This window comes from Jatropha curcas, chromosome 9 (assembly GCF_041381405.1).
Source record: "Jatropha curcas cultivar XTBG-Jc1 chromosome 9, XTBG_Jcur_1.0, whole genome shotgun sequence".
NCBI classification, from domain to species: domain Eukaryota; kingdom Viridiplantae; phylum Streptophyta; class Magnoliopsida; order Malpighiales; family Euphorbiaceae; genus Jatropha; species Jatropha curcas.
This window is the reverse complement of record NC_143159.1, coordinates 4,637,921-4,655,948: the sequence shown is the minus strand read 5'-3', so window position 1 is coordinate 4,655,948 and position 18,028 is coordinate 4,637,921. Positions and strand designations below refer to the sequence as shown.

General features: G+C 32.9%; 2 protein-coding genes across 4 annotated transcripts; both read left to right on the top strand.

Moving 5' to 3' along the window:
* Positions 1-3,158: 3,158 nt before the first annotated feature.
* Positions 3,159-12,935, top strand: LOC105630706 (Cysteine proteinases superfamily protein). Of its 3 annotated transcripts, none has more exons than XM_012212615.4 (16): positions 3,159-3,472; positions 4,572-4,918; positions 5,030-5,117; positions 5,220-5,269; positions 5,891-6,076; positions 6,168-6,234; positions 6,641-6,749; positions 7,433-7,489; positions 8,484-8,615; positions 8,931-9,131; positions 9,224-9,279; positions 9,357-9,450; positions 10,000-10,090; positions 10,898-11,017; positions 11,353-11,778; positions 11,917-12,935. In XM_012212615.4, the coding sequence occupies exons 1-16, from the start codon at positions 3,334-3,336 to the stop codon at positions 12,661-12,663; spliced, it is 2,910 nt and encodes a 969-aa protein (XP_012068005.1). In that variant the 5' UTR covers positions 3,159-3,333; the 3' UTR covers positions 12,664-12,935. The 3 variants fall into 3 exon arrangements, with proteins under 3 accessions (XP_012068005.1, XP_020533642.1, XP_012068004.1); XM_020677983.2 differs by having other exon boundaries at positions 3,160-3,472; positions 4,584-4,918; positions 5,030-5,120; XM_012212614.4 differs by having other exon boundaries at positions 3,160-3,472; positions 5,030-5,120.
* A 564-nt stretch (positions 12,936-13,499) lies between these two features.
* On the top strand, positions 13,500-17,568 carry LOC105630707 (O-fucosyltransferase family protein). The gene is made up of 10 exons (XM_012212617.4): positions 13,500-13,842; positions 13,929-13,991; positions 14,094-14,175; positions 14,263-14,333; positions 14,480-14,568; positions 14,668-14,871; positions 15,568-15,829; positions 16,263-16,490; positions 16,697-16,894; positions 17,075-17,568. Exons 1-10 carry the CDS (start codon positions 13,708-13,710, stop codon positions 17,282-17,284), a joined length of 1,542 nt encoding a protein of 513 aa, XP_012068007.1. The 5' UTR covers positions 13,500-13,707; the 3' UTR covers positions 17,285-17,568.
* Positions 17,569-18,028: the final 460 nt, after the last annotated feature.

Sequence of the window (18,028 nt, the reverse complement as noted above, 5' to 3'; positions counted from 1 at the left end):
TTCAAATTTTGTAATGTTTGCTGACTCCACTCTATTTCAACCGACGTTAGTTAGTAAAATATATTCTTTAATAAAATTTACTCTCAGAAATCAAGATTCGAAATCTAAAGTTAATTGTTTTTATATTAAAAAAGGTAAATAAATTAAATACCAACCATAAAAATTGTGTAACATACATTTCGAACCAAGTAATTTTCTTTGTCCAAATCATACTCTGCTGGGAAAAATATGAAAATATGGACGAGCTAATTACAAATGGTTAGGTTTTGTCGGCAAACTATGAGTGAGAACGTATTCTATGGATACTTTAGTTAGAATTGTGAGATTATGAATTTAAAATTTAGCAGTGAATAATTAATTAAAAAAATATAGAAAAAATGACACGATCTAATTAATTTTCGTACCTCTTGTAAAAAATATTGAGAGGTCTCCTATTCAAGTTTTCTCCACCATAAAGGTTGTTGTAAATTTAGACATCTTATATATATATATATATATATATATATATATATATATATATATATATATATATATATATATATATATATATATAAATATAAATTAAACATGTATAGAAAATATGACATTTTTAAATTATAAAATAATAATTATTGTCGTTAAAATACAATAATTTAACTTTTCTGTAATATTTTTTGAAATTCTATTTTTTTCAAAAAAGTAATTTTCTATATAAAACTTTGAATTTTAGTAACCAGGACCTGAAATAATGTTGTATTTTTAGTATTATTGGAGCTAAATGTGCTTATTTACACACACGAACATCTATGACTCTATCTAATCTAACAGAGTGAACTCTTTATTGCAAATATAAATCGGTTAGCAATTGTTAAAAATAAAAAAAATCTCAGAAATAGAGCTTTTGGAATTTATAGCTTTGAAATTTTTGAATCAACTACTAATTGATATTTTTATGAGCTTCTGAATAAAATTATTGTCAAAGGTGTTTGGTTTGACTTTTTTTTTTTTTTTTCACTTTTCATCTAAAAAGTAATTTTTAATATACAATAAATTTTTAAAATAAATATAGTGAAATTTCTGGTATAATTATATAAAATAATTTTACTTTTAAGTAGCTTAAGTACTTGGTTAATAAATACTATTTAAAAGTATGTGAAAAAAAATTTACATTAATTAAGTGAAAATTTTAAGTTTTTTTTTTTTTTTTTGAAAGGCAATTGAAGAATTTGTTAAAACTAGAATAATATAGGTATTTTAAGAAAACATTATATATATATATATATATATGAGTGTCAATGAGGAGGAATAATGGGATTATCTATAATAACTTTAGTGAAAGTTTAGAAATCTTAAAATATTCTTAGTCATTAGATAATTGATAATAGTTTGAATTTTTAATTGTTGATAAATTATAATTTTTAATACTTTTTTTATTAATTGATTAACAAAAGTATATTATTGTATTATTTTAATAATAATATTTTTTTGAAAGGTAGTATTGTTATTTTAATATATTATTCTAATTGAACTTTGAAGCATTCGTTGTTTACAATATCAATTGTTTGAAAAAACAGATCATTATTTTAATTTTAAAATAAAATTCAAAATGTCAAAATAAAAAATAAAAATATCTATAAAAAAATATTGTTTCACACTTTATATATATATAACTTTTAAAATTTTGATTTTTTTTATTTATATCTATTTATCTATGTCTAAGTTCTTCACGAACTCAAGTGATTTTATCTTATAATTAATAATATTTTTTCATTTTATTGTCTATAAATATTTTATTAAATATAATTGACTTTTAAAGATGTTATATCATATTAAAATTAGTTTAAGAAAAATACTATTCGATTATAATATGAATATTATTAATCATATCTTAACATTATATAAATATCTAAAAAATATAAGAGAAAAAATATAATCATATTTAATACTATACAAGAATAAATTAATGAGTATAAACAATGAGTAATATCGAATACTAATAACGTGCAATGAATTAAATGAGTATTTCTGATTGTTCAATAATAAAAAAAAATGACAACTTAAAAAAAAAAAAGAAACCTCGGTTGATTACAAGACACTAGAAGCATAATACACTGAATAAGGATAATACATTAATATATACAATTCACCTAGTACGCAAAATACAAGTTGTGTGGCAGCCTAGGGCCAAACCAATTCAGGCCAACACGACTTTGTTCTTGCACTAGAAGCAACTCAATAGCCTAAAAGGCCTGTTGCTAATCTAAGGGTTGCCCATTGTTATGTACTTATTTACACAATTGTGTTTAACCGATGTGTGATTTGTTTAGAGTGTTACGAGTTGACATACGGATTAGACGAGTAATTCGTTTATTTATAGGTAGATATAACCACTCCAACTAAAATCTTATTTAAATTTTAATGTTTTATTAATTTTTTTTTATTTTAGTTGTGAATTTTGAAGAATTTATGCATTTTATATATACAAATTTATTTTTAAATATAATTTGAGTTATATAGGTTAAAACTTAAAACATTCTAAAAAATTTAAAGTGAATCATATATAGATCAATATGATCCAGTTAATCTGTTTATGATATTAGTCGGGTTACTAGACAAATTATATGGGTCATATATAGGTCAACATGACTTATTTAACATGTTTATGATATTAAGTGGGTTATACATGCCGTATTCGTATTACTTATTGTGTTCATATTGATAAATTTAATATAATTATTCAATGGGTCGTAATCGTATCACAGGTTAAGCAAATCTGTTCGAACTTAATACGCGAATCTATTTTATCTAATAATTTTATTTTTTAATATAACGTCGAACATTGCGCGGTTATAACATCAGTATTTTTTAAGGAGATAATCATATGCAAACGTTGCTTAATCTGGCATCATTGTATGAGACAAGTACACTAATACCCATACAGTAATTAATTTGTTGATGCACTCATACGACACTAACTAACTACGACACTCAAAACCGACGCGATTTCCTCTTAATAGCGCGTGTATTCATCTCTCCCGTTGACGTCATAAAAAAGATACTGATCATCTCATCCGATTAAACAGTGCTGTGCACTCACATGCCTCACGCGTAATCCATCTACTCCAACAAATTTTTCCAATTTTATTTTTTTCTCAAGTATAAACGTTGTCCTTCTTTCCTCCAATTGCCCCATTGCGCGTGTACAAAAATTAGCATCCTTTCTCCCTCTTTCGATCATCATTGAAATTTATTAAACCCATACAGGTCAACTCAGTGAGTCTCTTGAGATATTTTCCTTGTCTCGCCGAGTCTAAGTATCTGACTCGATTTATTTGAGTTTCGGATCTCTCGGCGATGAAGAACGGCCTCGAAGTTTTCGATTTCAAGGAAGAAGACGAGCTTGCTGAATTCGCAGCTGGTAAAATCGTTGGCAAATTTAAAAACCCTAGCCTTGACAATCCCGACTTTTTGAAGTGCGAATCCCTCGAACGCGGTACCGTTTCTTTAAGCTTGCCTTTTCTCTGTTTTGGCCTTCGATTTTTATTTTTGCTTTGCTGGTTGTTTCAAGGGTTTCCTTTTATAGAAGGTAATTGTGAAAACGGCCTCCAATTGTGGCTGAATAAGTTTTATCGTTTCAGTTCGGTATTGCAAATTGGGAATTGGATTACGAAATCAATACATTTCATTAGTTTGATTCGGTTACTATGGTAACTTCAAGTTGTAAGACTCCCTCAACTCCCAATCATGATTTTATTGGCGACATTTTCTCTGGGAGCTGGTTAGGGACTTTCTTTAAGGAAATAATACACTTTTATCATGTCAAGATTATGCAGAAGAAGTTTCTAGAGCACAATATAGTGTATGTGCTTCTAATAATTCAATGCAATAGGTTATTTGTTCATTTATTGTTATTTTTTTTGTTTGATATGCTAAAATGAACTATTTCCTCAACCATTCTATCATGAACAGCTGTTGAAACTTGATCCGTGCTTTAGCTTTTCCATTGTTGTCAAGCGTTTTTTTTATTTATTTTTCATTTACAAAGAGCTATGTACTTCGTTTGTTTCTGCATAATTTGGGTTCAGTAGTAATGAGGTTTGTGCAATTATGGTTCAAGGCTGCATTGATCGTGTCAGAAACTCAGAATTGTTGATAGATTGGAAGGGGATTAAAGTCAAGTTACAAAGCCTGTATTTCTTGAGGTTGGTTAGAAATTTGCAGAGGGATTCTAAAGCATCTTGTGGGAAGACTTCTACCTTAAAATTTCTTATCCCCCACTCTTGTTGTTTCAAATTTAGTTTTTTTTTTTTTCTGTCATTTGGTGTTATAGAGCAGTTTGTGGATTGTGGCAATTCTGTCATTATGAGTTTATTATGCAATAAGAAATTTAAATGTCACGTTGCTCATAGAATCATGGCAAGTCTGAAACCCTTCTGCTATTCTTATAAATGTCCATCTGTTTTATGTTTGATGTCACTGTTTTGATCTCATGTATTTATGCTTGTCGATTTGATATTTTACTAGTAAATTAAAAAATTTATTGATGATGTAATCATGGTAAACACCTTTCATTTTATAAATAATTTTGTCAGCTGTGTCTTCAGTTACCCAGGAGTCTGATGTTAGAAAAAAGGAAATTGGGAGTATAACTTGTGTCGATGCCAATGAAATTGAACGCGATAATAGTGCTAATAATGCTACTACATGTGCTCCTTTGGGAATGGCTGGAGAGGACTTTGGTTCCAGAGAAGACAATTCTATCCTAGATGCTGCATTCCAATCAGAATCTCTGAGTCGTAAGAAAGACCCTTGTTCTACAATGGATAAATATGAACCCAAAAGTTCTTCTACTGAGCAGGAGGCAGGGGTTTCATGCCATGACGCACAGTCACCTGGGAAAAGACAATCAAATGGTGTCCTTGCAGACTCTCTATGCAATGTACTAGGGCTTTTCACATGTTTAGTAAATTACAATTTGAATCCTGGGATCATTTTTTTTTCCCTTACTGTTCTATACAAAATTCATGCGTACTTTGTCCAAAAACTGCAGGGTGGACCAGTTGGTTTGAAATCAGATGCTGATGGAAGCATGAACGAGAGTTCTCCATCAAGTCCTGCTTCTGGAATTGCAGAGGATGGTGGTATTTCCTCCTGATGTTTATTTACTGAGTGGTGTGTTGTCCATGGGCATTCAAATCATGTATTTTGATATCTTACTGTACTTTGCTGCATGATTTCAGCTACTTTAAACGGTCATTCATCAGATAATTGTTTCAGCACATCAGAAATGGTATAGTATTTTATCTTTCATGAATGAAAGTAAGAGTACTAAATTGAAAATTAGTTGACATCTCTGTTTGAAAGATCCAACCTTTTCGAATCTTTAGATTATTCACTTGATAATTTGTTGGTTTTCTCATTTTAGTTTGCTCTCACATAGCCTTGTACGTGTAGCATTTTTCTATAACACCATGGAATTAATTAATATATCCTCTGTCACGTAAATTCTTGAATTTTTATCTGTGCCATTGGGTGTAATTAGTTGCCCAAGTATTAGAAGCATTTTGGGCTGTTATATTCAGATGCTATTGGGGGACAAAATGCTCTTTGTTCATATTTCTTGTTTAATGTAAAACACACTTTATGTTTTATTTTATTATACCTCCTTTTTGGTTAGTAAGTGATGTTTATGGCATTCTGTAGAATTGTCTTTGCTTATACTATTTTCCAGATACTTGCATTACGTGTCACTGTCAGTCTATATTGTGTTGTTGCTTGCTTGTAGAAGGAAGGATCTACTTTGGTTCAAAGTGATATTCTGCGTTTAGTTAAGATTCAGGCTACTGTCTGATTTTGTTTAGTGGTCAAAAGCTTCAAGATTGCTGACTAAACCTTTTCGTGAAACTTGCAGGATATCGTAAATATTGGAGTTGATTATGTTTTTTATCGGGATAATTACTGTACTGGATGCCTGGTAACTTTTTCTAGTGATGGCATTAAAATCAGTGGTATGCTTTCACATGGAGATGAGGAAATCTTTAGATTTGAGAGGGGAATTGATGATATTCTTCATATTGAGTCGCAACAACTTCAAAGGGTGAGCTCTAGTTAACATTAGAGGGGTATCTTGTGAATTGGATTATCCTTAGTTTGTGAAAGCTTTAGTTTCTTATGTGTGTTATTTGCAGTATGGAGCTGTCATCGTTAAGCTTGACATACTGTCAAAGGATGCTGTTCAAGCCACTAATGCCTATGGTATGGGCTGGTAGCCTTAAAGAGATTTAGTGCTTCATGTGTTTTGTTTATTTTCATATATTATGTAATTCATACTAACTTCAGTAACATTTTTCTCCTGAAATTATTGATGTTTCTCCTTATTTTTTGAGCGTGTGCTGACCGCTCTATTCATTTTTTCTTGCTTTGATATTCTCATGATACATATTAGACATTAACACTTTAATTCCGGATATAAAGAAAACCAAACTATATACATACAATTGGCTTCAGTTTGTGGTAATCTAGTTGCTATCTAGAATGTAGCTTTTATTAGTTTATCCTCATTCAAAATTTTCAATATCACGTATGATTTCACTGTTCTACAGTTCTTTGAAACTTCAAATTCCTGTTTTATTGATTTTGTTTTCCATTTAAAATCTATTAGGGGTTGAGCAGCTAGAGTTTGCAGTTGTTGAGCCCAACTGGTCTGGGAAACTGGAAGAGATTGTATCGGTCAATGTTAAATATTTGGCTTTATCTACCATCGTGGGAGAGTAAGTTTTTCAAATTTTGCTGGTATAATAGTGGTGGTTTTAGAACATTGTTCCCTCATAGATTAATGTAATTGAATAGATTTTTCTTCTTTGTATGAAGATTGATTGGCTAATGTTGAATTTCTTCCACGGGATCAAGTTGATAATGGTGGATGTGATTATCTATTGTAATTTATCAATATTTTTCTTTCTTATCTTATATAATGTTATTTTTTTCAAATTTAATATTTTGCTCTTATTAATAAAAATAATTTTATTCAATACTCTTAACTTTTTCCATAAGGTTAAAACATATAGTCAGTAAATTTATCATGTATGTAATCTATTAAAAATCACTTTAATATTATTATCACAGAAATAATTAGTGATTTTTTAAAAATTTTGACTATTTATTTTATTTAAAATATTATAATATAGTGTTTATTTTCAATTATTTGCTAAAAATGTTCAAAAACGGGAAAAAGCGTAGCTCAAAAACCCGCGTTAGCTCGTTTTGGTACTATTACAGTGAAATTTAATTATTATTAAATATTATTATATAAAATGAATGCAAATTATTTTATGATGGGTTGCAATATAAGGATGCAAAATGTCTTACTGCCTTATTTATTTGTTGATAATTTCATTGCTGTGTGGTTTTTCCTTATTTATTTTTCTTGAGCATTTCATCGGTTTTCTTGTAGTATGGAAGGCAGAATAGATGGCAGGGACTTACATCGACAGAGGTCTTATTTTCCAACGTGAGTGACGGCTATCTTTTTCCTCTTCTCTAATTTTCATATGACGTTACTTTTGGGGCATTGGTGGTATCTTTGTGCTACTTTGTCCACCTGTTGTCTCTCATCTGCTGTTCATGTTCATCAGTGTTTCTATTTCTACTTATGTATAAAACTGTACTTTGTACTTTTGTACCTTGCTGCAATAAATTTTGGTTTTAAAATAATTTGTACTCAGTATTATGGAATGCTTGTATGTGATTAAAAATATAAATGGATCACATGTCGTCTCAAGGGAATGGCAAGGTGAATGAAGTGTTTTGTTTTGAACTGTACCAATTGAAAAGAATAAAAGAAAAGGAGAATTTTATTTGCTTCAAATTCTGCCAATAATAAGAAACATAAAAGAGAGATCTTTTGTGGTGGCTTCCTGTAACAGAGTGCCCAAATATCATGTAAACTACTTTTGATGGTCTTTGTCATAGTTCACATATATCAGAGTCAGAGCTTATGTGATTATGTTTGAGCAAACTCATTTCTAATAGTTACTGTCCTTTCTTACCCTCTTTTGAAAATGTAAAAATGTAAATCTGTTCAAGAGCATTTGAAAATTTTTGATTAATGGAGGAACAATTTCACCATTTCTGCTCAATTAGACACGCAAGCACTTCCAAGGTGCTGCCTGAATAAGGCAATCTTAAAATTATCTTCAAATGGCAATGCTTTAGGAAATGTTAAATGGAGTTTCCAGGGGAGTTCATTGCCTAGCCACAATGTCTCCTCATGAAGATTCTGCAACCCTTGTGTTTCAAAGCCACTTTTATCAAATAGGCCTGTGATGTGATGTGCTTTTGTGCATTGATTTTATCCTTATCATAGTTTGCCTCTGAAACAACGTGTATGCTACTGTATTGCCTGTGGTACGAGTATTATGTAGCACTGAAATGGAGAATAAAATGTATATGCATTTGTTTTGAAAAACTATAACATGTTGCTAAATACTCTTGGGAAATTACAGTTTTGGAGAGGCTGTTGAAGATGTTGTCTATCCAAAAGGGGATTCAGATGCAGTTTCCATTAGTAAGAGAGATTTTGATCTACTTCAACCTGAGACATTTATCAATGACACGATTATTGACTTCTATATCAAGTAAGTCCTTTTTCATGCATCATATGCCTTCTTTCAAATACCTGTGGGTTTCCAATTCTTGGAATTAGTTTTAGAAAATAGGTGAGGCCTTTTTTTTTGGGGACCTGTTCCATTTTTATTATTTATTTTGTTTAAGTAGTAGACATGATCATTATATATTCAAGTAATCATATAGTTAGCCTTCATTGGTGTAGCAATATGACAGAAGTACAGCTCAACTCCTACATTATTTGCAACTTCTGTTACTTGTTTTCGCTATCTATGATTGTTTATACACTTAAAACGTCTTTTGTTTTCCAATTATTTGGTTGCCAGGTATTTAAAGAATCAGATTCCACCTGAAGAAAAGCTTAGGTTCCATTTTTTTAATAGCTTTTTCTTTCGTAAGCTTGCTGATCTAGACAAAGATCCATCCAGTGCTTCAGATGGTAGGGCTGCTTTTTTACGTGTTCATAAGTGGACAAGGAAAGTGGATATATTTGGAAAAGACTATGTTTTCATCCCTGTGAATTTCAAGTAAGAAAGTGGATTTAAAAGAACCTTGTGCATTCTCTGAGATGTGGTTTTATTGGTATTAAACTGATGCAATATGTGATTTTTGATGTTAGTCTTCACTGGAGTTTATTAGTAATATGCCATCCTGGTGAAGTGGCTGGTTACAACGGTGAGTTCTTGAGAGGTCTTCTGTGATGTCTGTTTGGAAAGCTGCCTTTTATTCATATAAATTGTACTGTATTTCAGATAAAGACCTGGGGAACTCCCTTAGGGTGCCATGCATATTGCATATGGATTCTATCAAAGGAACTCATGCGGGTCTCAAAAACCTTGTGCAAAGGTATCCCCGAGTTGTTAAAATTCTCGTCTTTTCAAGCTTCTCTGATTATTGATCTGAATTGGAAAATACACTCTTATCAATTTTCTTTCTACCATAATGATATTCGTTTCTTATGATTTTATCTATTTAAGTGGAGTTAAACTAGAGGGCGAGTGAAAAGGCATTTTGCACCTAATAGTCCAGTCAAGTCATCTAGTGTTTCTTTCAGCCGAAATGTTAACTTAGTGTAAGGGTGTTGAGATTCTAACGATTTCTTTGTTAAGTGCTTTGATGGAAATATGAAAATATCATTTTCTATCTAGGACTGAACTGGTATATTAAAAAAATATGAAACTTGTGTTGATGCCCCTCTGGAATTCATTCAGCTAAAATCTCACATATAATGTTGATTTTCACCAGGATTTTGGTACAGATGCATTTATAACAAACTTCTCCACTTCATTCTGTATTGTCTTTTCTTTGCTAGCCTTACGTTGGAACAAAGACACTTTCCTGGAAGCTGCATGCTGTCACTTACTTATTTGTTGCTTTTTTTCCTGAAATTCACAGTTATCTATGGGAAGAATGGAAAGCAAGACAAAAGGAGACATCAGAAGATTTATCTTCAAAATTTTTGAATTTGCGGTTTGTCCCACTTGAGGTATTACGCCACTAACTGTGATATTTAGCTACTTCAGTTCATAGTGTAGTCAGCAGTGTTAACAAAATCAATTGGCATTAAAGTTACTTCTAGCCGCTGAGGTACCATAATAAGGAATAGTGTCTAAGGGTTGGTTTCACATGGTAATCTTTGGTTCAGGCTTGCAAAATAACTTTATACCAAAATTCAGGCCTTTGGAAAAGTTGTGTTCTCTCCAAATTGGAAAGTATTGCAAATTGTAACAGCATTATGATAATTTTGAAATGTTTTTCCTATATTAATTAGCTTTGCATTGATAGTAATTTGATTAGAGCAGATATTTGAAACAAAGTGTTCATATAGCCGACCTCAATTAGTTTGGACTAAGCTTGGTTGTTGGTATTGTTGTTGCTGTTAAGGCAGATGAGGCTAAAGCAAAAAATTAAGTTTCTATAACAGCTTAAGCAATTTGCTTTTGAGTAGTAAGGAAAAAGAAATCTATAGATTAATCATAGATGATGATCTCATCGCGACGAGCATCGTCTAGTTACAGCCGAGTAGGGAAAGAATTTCTTGCTATTCATTTTCATAAGTTAGCCCAAACTCATTTAATTTGTTGACAAAATTTAGTTATTTCTACTCGTATTTGATGCTGAAGAGTTCAAGAAAAGTTATTTTTGATTTGTTGCATAATGTATTAAATCCCTTTTTGTGTTAATTTAAAACATTATTGCGCTATGCTTTAGCCTCTTTATGTGAATGCATGCAAAAGAATTGGCTTTATGTGCATACTGTGTTGTTCTGACATTTAATGCATGTTCATTTCAGTTGCCACAGCAGGAAAATTCATTTGATTGTGGCCTGTTTCTGCTCCACTACCTGGAGCTATTTTTGGCCGAGGCTCCTCTGAACTTCAGTCCATTCAAAATAAATGAGCTTTCCAAGTTCGTAAGTGGATTTCACTCTGTCGCAAGTTCCTCAACAATATTATCCTTTAGGGAGGGCTATCTTTTAGATTGCATTAGATAGTCATATCAATCTTGGCAATTGAGTATGGATAACATACTGATTCTATAATTGTACAAATCATAAAAAAATTTTGAGAATAAGAAGATGAAATATATAACCTTTATTATCTCTGTATTCAGTGATGAAGGTACTCTGAACTTCTATTGTAGTAAACATGGTCTACGATGAGCCTGCTGCTTGGCTATCCATTTGATTGATCTTCTGCATATGCTTATTTGCTTACCATTTATGTTTGATTTTCTTTTCCTTGACAGCTTAATGTGGATTGGTTTCCCCCTGCTGAGGCTTCTCTGAAGCGTACTCTAATCCAGAGGCTAATTTCTGGGCTCCTTGACAATTGTTCTAGGGAGCTCTCTTCTGGTAATTGCAGTGATGAACCAGAGTCTAGTTTTCCAGAAAATAATGTGAAAGGGAATAGAGTCGAGTTTGCTTCAGAGAGATGCACTCCAACTGTAGCTTGTCATGGAAATCTATCAAGTTCGGACACCAGCCAAGGGATCGAAATCACTCTATTGGAAGCATCTTCTATGAGGAATTCTGATTGTGTTAATGATCCAGGCCTGGTTCTCAGGGAATTTTTTGAGCCAGGAGTTGCTGCAGGTTCATTACTTGCACACTGTTCATCCTTTGACCAGTCATCTTATTACCGTCTTAATGGTGCTATGTCGCAACAGATAGAGGTATCAATATTTTTTCACTATTGTAGCAGAATAATTTATCCTATGCAATTTTAGATTATCTGCTATTACATATGTATGTGCGTGTTAGATCTTATTTTTGTTTGATAAATTTACTGATGTTTGTACCTTTCACCACAGGATGATGCAGAAGATGGGGAGCAGTTCATGTATTACCCTTCTGGAGATCCAATTTTTCAACAAATTCCTTGTATGACACCTCAAGCGGGTTCTATTCCATATTCACTCAGAGGTTTTGGGGCCGAGCCTTCTTGGAATCGAGGAATTTCTATGCAAGGAGAGGATGATGACTCATCTCCAGAAACATCAGAATGTGCCTCTGATGATTCTGACATAGGGATTATCGAAAATCGCCCAGTTGAGAAAGATGTAGATCTTTGTCGAGAAGAGAAAATTGATAAAGTATCTCAGTCAATGGAAAACATAAAGTGTTCGACACAGACACTTGCTTCTGGCTCTGTCGAGACCCTGGTGACTTCTGCCATTCAAGGTACTGAAGACTCTGAAAGAATACACAATGGTGATGAAAATGGTGATCTTGCCTTCAGTCAAGAAGATCCAACTACATTGCATGAAGATGCCAACACAGTAGAAAATGGATTGCATCAACACTTTGACGAGAAGGCAGAGATCACCGGCAATGATAATATTCAAACTATGGGTGATAATGTGATGGCAAAATCAGGTGAGAAAGAACCAATCAATGATAGTGTGATGACAGAATTACCTGAGAAAGAACCAATCAATGATAGTGTGATGGCAGAATCAGATGAAGAACAAGCTGCAAAAAGGCGAAGGGTTACTCCTCCCCATGAAGAAGGGGAGGAAATTCTAGGCGGAAGCCTGTCAAAGGATCTACACTTGTAATTAGGCTGCAGGTGGAAATCTCGGTCTTGATTTTTGTTTAACATAATTGTGAACATGGATCTCACTAGACGACATGCCATTCTGTGAATAGTATAATGGCTATATTTTTAACTACGATTATGATTAGCAATTACCATGTGGGTTGCTCTTGTAGGAGAAGTGCTCGGTTCTTGTGTTAATATCTATTATTCAAGTCATGAAATTAGGACTGCAAATGTATAATGTTTTCCTTGGAAGCTGCATGAAGAAGATGATACAGAGTCATTGGTTTATTCTCTTCTTCTGGCCAAACAGAACCTGCGAGTCTCGCAACCCATTGTTATGTTCTTTATCCTTTTTTTTTTTTTTTTTTTTTTTTTAATTAAAATTTTAAACAAGAGTTAAAAATACAACCTCTAACAATATAAAATGAGAATATTATATCATTAAAATTTATTAAATCTTTTTATTTTTAAATTTTTATTACTATTATTAATAGAATAAGTGTACTTATTAGTCAAGGTGGCTAGAGATTTATGATGTGATTTTTATGATTTTTCAGTTTCAATTATATGTATTCTCAATTCAACATTCTAGTGGAAACAAAATATATGAATTTAAACATGAGAGTTACATTTTATTGGACAATCAAATTAGATAATTTACTAAATAGTTGAAAATTTTTTTTTACCTATTACTGAATTTTTTTAAGCTCAATTAAAAGTATATTTATATATATAATTTTTTTTTGAAAAAAACAGAGTTCCGTATTAATCAAAAAAAAAAAAAAAAAAAAAGGGAGAAAAACAAAATAAAGGTGTAAATCCAAACCGGTGAGGGCGCCAACACCATAGCCCATCCTCTTTCCTGCAAACTGAAGAAAAAAAAAAAAAAAAAAAAATTACAGACGTCTGTGATCTCTTCTTCTCGACAGAGAAGCGAAACCTCCACTGTGTCTTCATCACTTCCAAAAGATACGAAATTTGCTTTGATTTTCTCACTGTTTGATCAAATTTGGTAAAGAGAAAATCTAGGATTAGGGTTTCTACTTCGAATCAGGGAAAAATGAAGCAGCTATTGTACAGTCACCATAACCAGTCTCAAAGAAAGGCATTTGCGGGTCTTTTCGTCCTTCTGCTTCCCATTTTCCTCCCTCATCTTTTCAGCCCATTGGGCCGAGCCTGGCCTTCCCTGTTCTCTGTAGTCCTTTTATCCAAGATTCCCTTCCTCTGTCTCTCTGTGTGTTGCTTCTATAAGGATTGATTGTGTTTTGAATTGCATTGCAGGAATGGAATGCTCCAAAACCTAGGCATTTGCCTCTTCTAAAAGCTGCCTTAAATCGCCCAATTGTAAGTAGGTGTCCCTTTATTTTATTTGGGGGCTGATTTGTGTTTTTTTTTTTTTTTTTTTTTTTTTATATTCCTGAATCAGTGAAAATATTTACTTTTTAGCTCAGTAGGCAACAGTCTGAGCTTTGGTCTCCTTTGCCTGATCAAGGATGGAAACCTTGCATTGAACCCGTAACTATTCCTTGTAAGTGTTTAAATAGTGTGTATGTGATGTTTGCATAATATGCATGTGATTGTTCAATTTCTAATGAACTTGCATTACATTTTGAAGCATTGCCCCAAACATCTCGAGGTTATATCCAGGTATTTCTTGATGGAGGGTTGAATCAGCAAAGAATGGGAGTAAGTAACTACCAAGGAACATTTCTGTAGTATTATGTGTCGATTATTGTTGTAATTACCAATTTTATTTCCACTTAAGTAATTGTGGTTGGGGTCTTTTTTTTTTTTTAATATTTTTTACTTACTTTCTTTCTCTTATTTTGAAGATATGCGATGCAGTGGCAGTTGCTAAAATACTAAATGCAACGCTTGTGATCCCACACCTTGAAGTGAATCCTGTCTGGCAAGATTCAAGGTAATTTATGGGAGTGAGTTGCCTTAGAAACATTTCTCACATTGTGAATTCCTGTCTAAAATTGAGAGCTTAAAATGGAAATAATATCTGTTTCTGCAGTTCATTTGTGGATATATTTGATGTGGATCACTTCATTGATGTCCTACATGATGAAATTTTTATTGTTAAAGAGCTCCCCAATGAGTACTCTTGGAGTACACGTGAGTATTATGCTACAGGTATACGAGCTACTAGAATCAAGACAGCGCCTGTCCATGCTTCAGCTGACTGGTATCTGGAAAATGTTTTGCCTGTATTGCAAAGGTTGGTAGATTATGTAAAGCCGATTTTGTTGAGATTTATTGCAACTTGTGGAGTTTCTTACTCAGAAAAAGTATTCTATTCCATGTGATTTGTTAAGTTGATTGTTTGGTTTTTTCTCTCAAATTTATGTATCCGTACGAAGTTCACTTCTTTCCTTTTTGCCCTTTTGCATATCCTGCTAGTTGCTAATATAGTAATACAATCTCTTTTTGGCATTTTGTTGTAAATTTATTGTCATTTCTTTTCCTAGTTAATTCATTAATGAATGGCTGAAGACATAAATCTTCCTGCAACATTCTTATTGAATACTTCATATGTAGGAAAAATTGAAAGAGGGAGATGTCAGTTTGGTTGTGATATTCCTTTGTTTAGTTTTGGGAGATTCTAAAATGCTTACATGATATCATACAGTTTGATGTCATATTTTGTAGGTTGATCTCCTTACTGAGCTATCACTGTCATACCTTATCACATTTTCCAAATTTCTAGACTTCATTGGCTTGGCCCTTGATTTTACCTGAACTCAAGCTGAAACCATTTTCCTTTTTCTGATAACCTTTATAAAACCATCTGCTTGGTGATGTACGATGTGGGATCTAAATGTTTAACATGTATTCATGTACCAACCACTTTTAAAAAATTATTAGTGGTGTCTAATTGAATTGCATGTCATTTGATGGTATTTTCTTCTTGCAGTTATGGAGTCGCTGCTGTTGCCCCATTCTCCCACCGTTTAGCTTTTGACAAATTACCAACTAACATCCAACGCCTGCGTTGTAAAGTCAATTTTGAAGCTTTAGTTTTTGTTCCTCATGTAAAATCTTTGGGAGAGACACTTGTTAATCGTCTCCGCAATCCTTCTGGCAGCTCAAGGACTGAGTTCCTAAGGGAGAGAATAGATGATACTGAAAATCTGGGATCCAGAAAGTTTGTGGTGTTGCATCTTCGCTTTGATAAAGTATGACCCTGAACTCATCTAAACAGTCAGAAAGTTTTGTTTTTGGACTTATTTAACACTCGTGAAGATTTTAGACCATGTTAGATGATATATTCAGATGTCTTTACCTTTGAAAGAATGAAATCTTTTCTCTTCAGTTTTCAAAAATTTACAAGCCCTGGAATGCCCTTAGTAAATATGAAGGTCCATGGTGAAAACAGACCTTTTGGCATTTCCAAGTTTAGAAACTTACAGTATATTGTTGAAGACTGCAGTACCTCCTTGATGAGTAATTTACTTTTTTTACTAGTGGTGTATTAATCACTTGATTTTTTTCTTTTTTTTAATTTTTGAAATGTCTTAATCACTCAAGAATTACTCTTTAGCATTATTATTATTATTATTATTATTATTATTTTTTTGTGTCCTCTTGCCTTAATCTGAACCCTTACAGGATATGGCTGCTCATTCTGCCTGTGATTTTGGTGGGGGTAAAGCAGAAAAACTTGCTCTGGCCAAATATCGCCAAGTGCTTTGGCAAGGAAGGGTATTAAATTCACAGTTTACAGATGAAGAGTTGAGAAGTCAGGGCCGTTGCCCATTGACTCCTGAAGAGATTGGATTACTGCTAGCTGCTTTAGGTTTCAGCAATAGCACTCGTCTCTATCTTGCTTCACACAAGGTCAGTCATTCATTCCGCGCTCCCCCCCCCCCCCCCCCCCAACAACAACAAAAGAAAAAAAGAAAACAGAACAAAGAAGCACCAAAGTTCTACAGAATCTTAGGGCACTCACAATTAGACTTTCATGATAAGTCTAATGATATATGCTTTGATGAAAATTTTATTTTCCTTTCCTATGAGTTGAAGCTTAAAGAAATTTTCTTCAGGTATATGGTGGAGAAGCAAGAATTTCTACCTTGAAGCAATTATTTCCCTTCATGGAAGACAAGAAAAGCCTGGCTTCTGAAGAGGAATTGGCTGAAGTCGAAGGCAAGGCTTCATTATTGGCTGCAGTCGACTATTATGTGAGCTTGCAGAGTGATATCTTTATATCTGCTTCTCCAGGAAACATGCATAATGCTTTGGTAAAAAATCTGTTAATTTCTTTTAAAAGATGTGTTTCTTGAATATTGTAGGGCGAATTTTTTTTACTTTTGGTTGAATCCACTGGAAACAGATTTCTGGTGGGCTATCGCTTACAGTAGGTTATAAGTTGTTTATTTGCAACTGTGGAATTTAAGATGAAATGTTACTTGTAATGGCAGTTGGGACATAGAGCTTACCTGAACCTGAAGACTATAAGACCAAACATGTTGCTGCTTGGCCCGCTTTTCCTGAACAAGAGCTTGGAGTGGTCAGCATTTCAGGTTGCAGTTGTCAATGGGCATAAAAATAGACAAGGGCAGGTTAGATCGAGAAAGGAGAAGCAATCAATATATACATACCCTATTCCTGATTGTATGTGTCAATTATAATTGGGTGGATGCAGAAATTTTAGATCTGCAATTTTGGGCATATTTATTTGCATGTGCTACTGTCTTTTTTTTGTCCACTTGTATATATCTGGTATTCTGAACATTTTTGGCTTTGTATTTTGTTCGAAGTTGTGGCAACTGGTAATAGATATGCAGATTGATTTTACTCTTCTCCAATCACCACTACACAAACTTGGTGGATTGTACAATTGAAACAATGATGCTTACAAGAGTTTTGATTGATCGATTTATGAATGAGTTTGGCCGTCTCTCCATCTTTTACACATTCTTGTCTGATCTCTTCTTTCTTCTCCATTTTCTTCTAATTAATCAACTTCCATTCATCTATTCGGGGTTTGCATTTCCTTAGAGAAAAGTATTGGCAAATTTATTTTTCTAGCAATGAAAATATTTTCGCTTTTCGCTTCTTTAGTATTAACCACATGTATCCTCAATCCATTCAACTGTAATTAAATCCTGCTTGCACTACGTTGACAAACTAAGCGGTGAGTTGACCACCATTAAGGGGTTAAGTGCCTTCCGGAAGCATTTGCTCCTTCTGGGGCTTTTTTATTATTTGCTTCATCAACGGGAATTAAATCCGTATCCTTTTAAGTTGCAATCATTCAATGTTCTGCAGTTTTTACATTTTCACTAGTTTTTTCAAGTAATAACCTCAAGTATTTGTAGCAGTCAATAGTTAAGTGACAAATTAAAATGCAGCTCTACACAGAAATATTTGTG